We start from the raw sequence: 7,748 nt of genomic DNA, 5'->3' as shown, positions 1-7,748 counted from the left end.
GATGCGCATGTATTTTGCTTTGCGCAATCAGAAATCATTTAAATGGCTGTTGTCTAGAACACAAAGTATCCTCTTGAAAATATAAATACTCTTCTTTTGTCCTCGTCATATATAGAAAGTGCGTCGTGCAAATAATTAAAATCATAATAAAAAATGATCTTATCTGCAATCATAATAAAAGTAATCCCTGCCCTGTGTGACATACGATGAGTCACCCAACCTCTCTGGGGCTCAATTCCCTTGGGTATAAAATGGGGTTACTTATGTAGAACTTAAGTTTGCATGCTATTGTAATCAAAGTTTACATAGCACAGTGCCTAGCACACTCTAGACTCCCAATATATGGGGAATTATTAGTATTATCCATAGCTCATAGCTAGCTATACCCTGTGTCTCCAGGGAATCCAACACTCACTCCTTCATTCCCTGTGTGGGCCAAAGTCATGGGACTAAAGGGTTCCGAGTCAAATTCTCAAGGAAAAACACTTTTGTTCATTCCCCCAAAATGTTCATTCCAGTTGCCAGCCTCTTTGGGGAGTTGGCAGGGCATGGTGGGTGGGAAGAGGATGAGGTGAGACGACTCATCCTCAACAGGCCTTCACACCTGTCGCTCTGTTCTGCCAGCCCAGCACAAACTCAGCAGGTCTCAGCCTGGGAACCTCCCCACCCCTCTGCCTGCCCACTGCTTTCCTTAAGAGCAGCCCAGCCTGACCAAGGCGCTACGTTGCCCAGGCCTGACTTTCCAGAGGAAACTACTTTGAGATTGGCAGGAGCTTAAGGTGTGGCTGCTGTGGTCCTGGCCAGCGCTGAATGTGGAGCCACAGGGTGGAGTAGGGGTGGGGCGGGGTGGGATGGGGAGACGACAAATACACACCCACTCCCCAGGGCCTGGGGTGCTTTGCACAAGCGTGGAAACATTTTTCTCCTGAGTCTTCATTTGAGAGCCATTTACATTCCTGTCGCTGTTGGGGTGGAGGCTGAGAACCTGGGGTGAGCTGGTGGGTGGAGCCTGGGAGGGAGGCTTAAGCCTGGAGGGTTGTTGGGGGGGGCACCTGAAGCTGACTTTGGGGAATCACAGCCTGGATAAGTCCTTGGTGGGAAGAGTGTGAGGCATCTCCAAGGGGAAACATGAAGGAGGCACTAAGAATATGGCCAGAGGAAACAGGGACGGACCACAACCCAGAAAGATGGGCAGAGCGAGCTTGGGAAGGAGAAACCGTGGGGCTAGGAAGAGCATTGAGAGGCACGAGAGAGTAAAAATCGGGGTAAAGAGAGCTACAAGGTGACTTAGTGAAGAAAGGTTCTTGCGCCAAGTTTGAAGACCGAGGGGAAATCCCTGAAACCCATACAGTAGAAGAGAATTGACTTCTGCAAGCTGTTAGCTGATATTCACACATATTCACATGCGCACACACACACACACACACACACACACACACACTGTAATTTTTTTAACTGTTTTAAAAGAATGAGGTGGGGGAGGTTAACCCCTTCTTACTAGAAAGTAAGATGGCAGGTCTAATCAGTGACTCCATCATCCACAAACCCTTCACCAAGCCAAGGCCTAGGAATGAGCTATTATGGGCCCTGCTCTGCCCACCTACCTACCTGGCTGAGCCTGTGCATTCTATGACTCCTGAGCACCCTCTTAAGTCTGGCCTCCCTCCACTGGACCCCACATCTCCCATCAGGTCCAGGGTTGGGAAAGCAGGAGAGTGACAAAGGGAGCTGAGTCCCTGGACTGAGCTCTGCATCCTGACCCAGGTTTACCCCCAGCCAGTTCACAGGAGAATACAACTCTGGCCCAGATACTACAATCTGGGGTGGTTTGGGGTGCTCCTCAATCTGCAAGGCCCCATGTGCAGAGAGGGAGTGAACTGTCCTAGATGAGTGGCAGTGTCCTCTCTCCTCTCCCCCCCATCTCCCTCTCAGTAGGATTACCAGGCAGGCTGAACTTTCAGAGAGAGATCACATTGTGCAGGTCAAGTGGACTATGGGCACCTGGGATCCAGCTTTCCTCCCCAATCTCAGCCTCTCCCCAGCTCCAAGTCAAGCCCGTCAGTGGGCCTGACTCTAAACCCCAACCTGAGCACCATCCCCCACCAGGATGGGCCCAACAAAGCTGGGATTTTTTTGTCTCACCCTTCCCAGAAACTGGGCTGCACACTCACACGTGGAGGCCTGCCTAAAAGCAAGCTCAGCTCGGCTCGGGACAAGCTTGACCTTGTACCTAGAGGACAGTCCTGAGCAGGAGGGCCTGCCCAGTGCAGCTTCCACAGTCTGGGCAGGGAGAAAAATTCCAGACAAGACGAAACAGCGGTAAGCTGGCTTCTCCAGACCTCGAGCCCCCGGAGAAAGACTGATCCCATTTGATAAGCAGAGCAACAGCAGCAGTAGCTAACACTGACTGTGGAATTAATCTGCAGCAAGCATCACCCTAACTACTCCACAGATTACCACAGTCAGCCCTCATAGCCACCCCACCTTTAGATAGGGAAAATCAGGAACAGAAGCAGCCATAACTCGCCCAAAGCTCCCAGACTCAGAGCTTGGCAAAAACCACGATTTGACAAGTTCTAGGTCCAGAGCAAGGACGGGTGTGCAGCTTCCGGAGTTGATCTCAAAGGAAGTGGATCCCAGGAGACACCTGCTCTTAGTTGTCCCACCTCGAAAGTGGGCACAGCAGGCAGGAGCTCTGCCCAGGACATGAGGTTGTCTGAGAGCAAATCTGTTGGCAGGATGGAGCAAGGGTCCCTACTACCCCAACCCAGGATCACGTGGAGCAAGGAGCGCTGAACCCCTCGAGACAAGGGGTCAGGAGTCCATAGTCGATTGAGATTGGAACTTAGGGAGGTAGAGAGGTTGTTCCTGGGGATGTACAAGAAAGATGGGCACGCAGAAGCCAAGGTGTCGAGTGTGCCTAGACCCCCATTCCCATCCCCCTGGCTTTTCCCCAACTCTTACATAGTATGAAGCCCAGCCCAGTCTTGGCCATCCTTGCACCTCTGGTGTTAGACCCAGTTCCATGTTGAACACAAGAGCAATGTATGGAATGGATAAAATAATGGTGTATGCTTGTGCTTATAGATCTGGGTGTTTATGTGTACACGTCCATGGTCTCTCTGTTCCCTAGAGCCATTTGGCCTCACTGCATACCCTTGTCTATTGAACTTAGAAAGGCTTCCTTCCCTGGCTCATCACCTACATATGGCCCCGCACTCTGACACTCTCTTGCACTTTCTCCTCCATGAGTGAGATGGGACCGGACTACCTTCTTTAACCCCACGTATTAGTGAATGCTTCATGATCCGTAAAGACCATAGACATCAGGTCTCTAGACTAGAGTCAGAACTCAGTTTAGCCTGTTATGTTCCACTTGATGACTGGTTGGGCCTCCATGGGGGGCAGGACCTGGACATATGTGGGGCCTGGCCTGTAGGATAAACCTAGAAGGCATGATACCAGCTGAGTAAGGCAGACACAGGGACAAACGTTGTTAAGGTCTCGCTTGGACATAGAACCTAGAAGACTGGAGCTAACAGAAGCAGAGACTAGGGAAACTGGGAGACTGGGGCAGAGGGCAGATCAGTTCTTAGGCCCTGCCAGTTAATAACAATGTATTGTATGTTATGTATTTCAAAATATATCAGTCTTCCCATTTTTTTTGAGGAAAGACCATTCCTATCTAAAACCAGGGCTAGGACCATGCCGTATGTACATATGTTATGGTTTTCCTACACACACTGACATTTTAGTTACGAATTAGGCAGAGCAAAAGGCTAGCAAAGCAAATGATAAGAAAATAGGACAATAATACTAATATGTCGGAATAAAGTTATTCGTATGTTCCCCACTCTCATTTGCCCCTCACCCACACCTTCTCGGACTCCTTGTGTTTCCACTTCTTGGTGACTGAGGATGACCGAAGGAAAACTGAACTGGGGTTGGGGCATGGGAACTACTACAGCCAAAAGCTCACGGCAAAGATCCTCATTACAAAGAAATGGTGAACATTTGTGGTTAAAAAAAAAAATCTTCCCAACACCCCAGATGACCTTAGGAGAAAAGATATGGTTTGGGGGCACAGGGCAGGGGGCAGTATAGAGCAAGGAGACAGGCTGCCTCCTGCTTCTAAGACTTGTAAACCCTCCAGCCCTCCATACACAAGTCTCCCAGGGATTTCCCCGTCTTCCCACTAGGGCTCACTAGATACACTTTCCTCCAAATGCACTCCTGCCTACCATGGCCAGGTGAGGCCCTAACTGCCCTTGGATGCCTATCACGGCCCTTTGTGATCCACAGAGTGTCCAGCATTTAGTCAGGGCTCAGGGCATAGCTACTGAAGGATGGATGCGATAGGGTTTGGATGTGAAATACAGCCTCATCACCCACGCCCCACCGCACCACCCCACTTGCACACCAGCCTGTGTGTTTGAACACTTCATTCTCCAATGATGAATGATTGAAATAGATTGATCTAAGAGTGTGTGCTAGAAGGCCTAGGCTGGGCCCAAGTTGGGCTCGGCGCAATGAGAGGTGAATCCACTTTGCCTCGGAGATCAAGGGCAAAGTTCTGAGACAAAACTCACAGGGTGTTGCTGATGGATAGCAAAGGAAAAAAAAAATGGGAGAAAGGATTCCAGCATCGGGAGGCCTGAGAGAGGCCTGGTGGCACAGGAGAACCTGCCCGCTTGGAGGACTGTCCTAGGGAGTAGTTGAACTGGGTGCTCCGCTACCTCTTGTGGATCCTCTATCCTGCTTGGAAACTGTGCTACTGTGCTATTCTTCCCACTCTGAGATCTTTAAGCCCTGGAAGACAGGCAGATCATGGAAAGGGGAAACTGAGGCACGTGGGCTAGGCCAAGTCTCTTGGCAGCTCTAGCCTGAACAGCTGCCCAATGAAACCAGCCTTCTTCCCTCCCTCAAGGGCTCCCTGCCCCCTCAGACAGTGGACTCTTAGTGCCCAGGCCAGGAGGAGAAAGAAAACAGGAACCATCCAGAGAGGCCCCATTGTTCACCAGCAAATGACTCACATGGGGAATGCTCCCTCCCTGTGTGACAGCCCTCTTCCACCAGCACTGTTCCTGGTGACTCACAGAGGCTAAAATTACAAACCCTGTCCACTGTCCACACCTCCCTCCTGGGTCCTGAGAATGTATGTGGATTACTTGGACATCTGCTTCTCCCCAGCTGTAGGTGGGAAAAAAGGAGACCAGACTGGCATAAGTTCCTCCAGGCTGGACAGATATGACAGATACGAGGGTCTCAATTCCTCTGACGCTCAGGGAGGGGGGGCGGATGAGAAACACCATTCTGGGGCTGGTGAGATGGCTCAGCGGGTAAGAGCACTGACTGCTCTTCCGAAGGTCCTGAGTTCGGATCCCAGCAACCACATGGTGGCTCACAACCACCCGTAATGAGATCTAACGCCCTCTTCTGGGCTCACAGCCATCTGTACAGCTACAGTGTACTCATACACATAAAATAAATAAAATAAATCTTAAAAAAAAATAATAATGGAGAAACACCATTCCATGTGTGCGGTGCGGTGCGCTGGTTTTTTTATTGCTGGCACAGTGCGGGCATGAGGGTCAGGCAGAGTACTGGCTTCTAGCTAAGACAGCTCTCACATTCCAGACAGGAGTCTGCATTGGGTGCCCAGGAGGACCCAGAGCTGGGATGCACAGGGCAAGGACACAGGCAGGGGGCAGAGCTTTGCCGAGAACAGCTCCATCTACTTCCAACGCCCGGTGACTTTGGCCTTCCCACGAGTTTTGGAGCTGCAGGAGAAACAAGAGACCATCAGATGGGGGAACGGGGTAGCAGTTCTCACTGGGGCAGCGGGCTGGCAAGGGGAGATAAGGGTCGAGATGAACATTCTGGAGCAGGGGTAGTATATGACAACTGCTTTGGGATATGACAACTCCTATCCCACCCTGCACTGGATGCCGTGCCCAAGGCTGAAAGAAGGAAGCTGTGACTAAAGGAGAGGAGAAAGAGCTGGGGTCAGAACCCTCACAACAAGATGGGAAGGGAGGAAAGCGGGATGCATTGTGCAAAGAGAAAGGCCATAGACACTTACACTTTCTGGTTGTCGTTGATCCGGTTTCGCAGAACGTTGATCTGAGAGAAAAAAAAAAAAAAGGCAGGGAAGAAAAATGAGAAAGTTGGGGCTCATTCAGTGAGGCCTGGGAGGAGAAAGGGGGTTCAGTGTAGAAGCAAGGGCGCAGACAGGGAGGAGGGAAACACCGGAACACTGTTGGAGACCAGTGCATGAGTTGAGTGGACTGACGGGGGACACAGAAAGGGACCTGAGGGACAGCAGTGGCAGGGACTAGGTCAAACCAGGAGCGTGGCAGGACAGGCACAGTGAGCGTCTCACTTCGTATTTCTGCTGCTTGAACTTTTCCTGCAGGTCGAACTTCTCAGCCTCCAGGTTGTGAATGTTCTGCCACAGCTCCTTGGCCTTCTCTCTGAAGGAGCCACAAGGGAAGCGGTGTGAGGAGCCATAAAGACAGGCCTGTTTGTAGCGGCCTTGGTCGGCCTTTCACCCTGGCCCTAACCCAGCCTCCATGGGCCCCAGCCTGTCCTTGCACATTTAGGTCTGCAAAGGGTGTCTGCCTCCAGCCTAAGCTATAGGCCTGGCCATTCTGAAATTCTGGCTCCTGGCTACTGTGCCCAGGGTTCAGGGACAGACACCAAGGGCTGCCAGAAGAGAGAGAGCTGGGAGTTGAGGAGAAGCCTTCATGGCACAGTAGAGCATCTAGTTCAGCTTCCCCCCTCCCGTGGGAATGTGACGGAGCAGCAGCTCAGACAAGACAAGGGCCTGCTCGGTTCTCATTCCCTGTCGTCAAAGTTCACACGGGGAAGCCTGACCTGCTGAGGCCTAGTGCCAGCGCTAGTACTGAGCCTTGGCAAATGTGTGAGGGACTGCTTCCCTCTGGCGGCTTACAGTGAGAAGTACCTTCCACTTCGCTTAGGAAGAGCGCCAGGGGGCCACCCAAGCAGCCGACCTCACCTCAGCTGGTCTTCATTCAGGTGGTCGATGGCCAGCACCTTCCTCCTCTCTGCCAGGATCTTCTTCTTCTTCTCCCGCTCTGTCTGTCTCTTCCCACTCTTCCGCTCTGTCTGAAGGGGATGGTGAGCGGGGGACACTTGGCTAGAGATGGCTCCTCCCTGTCCCTGACCCTCCCAAAACCCTGGGGAGTAGGGACAGATCTGCAGAAAATTGGGTTCCTCTCCTATTGCTCTAGCAACATGACACACCATGAGCTTCTGGATCCACTTCCCCCCCACACACACAGAGAAAATGAGGCAGGGGCAAGAAAGGGCCTAGGTGCCTTACCAGTCCCGTCCAGACTCCCTCCTCCCACAACTCCTCCTCCAACAAGGTGGGCTCCCCTCCCAGGGAGCTCTCTAAAGCTACAGTGAGGAGGAAGAGGACTAGAGGTTTGTACCCACCTGAGCTTGCTAAACCAGGAAACCATGAGAGAAAGACCCAGAGAGAAAGACCAAGACCGCCACAGAGACACGGAGAGAAGCGGGGTGGGAGACAGGAGACAGTAAGGAAAGGTGATTCACTGCTCGGCAGAGGCTACGCGCTATGCCAAGCACAGGTCTGGGGCTTAGGGAAGTGTCATTTGGATTGGGTTTGCCTCGCACGGTCACTGTGAGCACGGAGACACACCAGCAGAGCTAGGGACTTTGGATATCTAAAACGAAATATTCTGATGCCTCCATGCATAAAA

The 7,748-nt window shown here is 51.8% G+C and overlaps 1 protein-coding gene across 3 annotated transcripts in view; it reads right to left on the bottom strand.

Moving 5' to 3' along the window:
- Positions 1-5,530: 5,530 nt before the first annotated feature.
- Tnnt2 (troponin T2, cardiac type) overlaps positions 5,531-7,748 on the bottom strand; it is a 17,270-nt gene continuing 15,052 nt past the window's right edge. For all 3 annotated transcript variants that reach the window (XM_031383937.1, XM_031383930.1, XM_031383944.1), the window contains 4 exons: positions 7,019-7,128; positions 6,383-6,473; positions 6,083-6,123; positions 5,531-5,780 (listed from right to left, as the gene is read on the bottom strand). In XM_031383937.1, coding sequence (XP_031239797.1) covers positions 5,735-5,780; positions 6,083-6,123; positions 6,383-6,473; positions 7,019-7,128 — 288 coding nt within the window. In that variant the 3' untranslated portion in view covers positions 5,531-5,734. The remainder of the gene's footprint in view (positions 5,781-6,082; positions 6,124-6,382; positions 6,474-7,018; positions 7,129-7,748) is intronic.

This window comes from Mastomys coucha, unplaced genomic scaffold, assembly GCF_008632895.1.
Source record: "Mastomys coucha isolate ucsf_1 unplaced genomic scaffold, UCSF_Mcou_1 pScaffold1, whole genome shotgun sequence".
NCBI lineage: Eukaryota > Metazoa > Chordata > Mammalia > Rodentia > Muridae > Mastomys > Mastomys coucha.
Note: the sequence above shows the minus strand (reverse complement) of the source record. Positions and strands in the feature narration are given on the sequence as shown.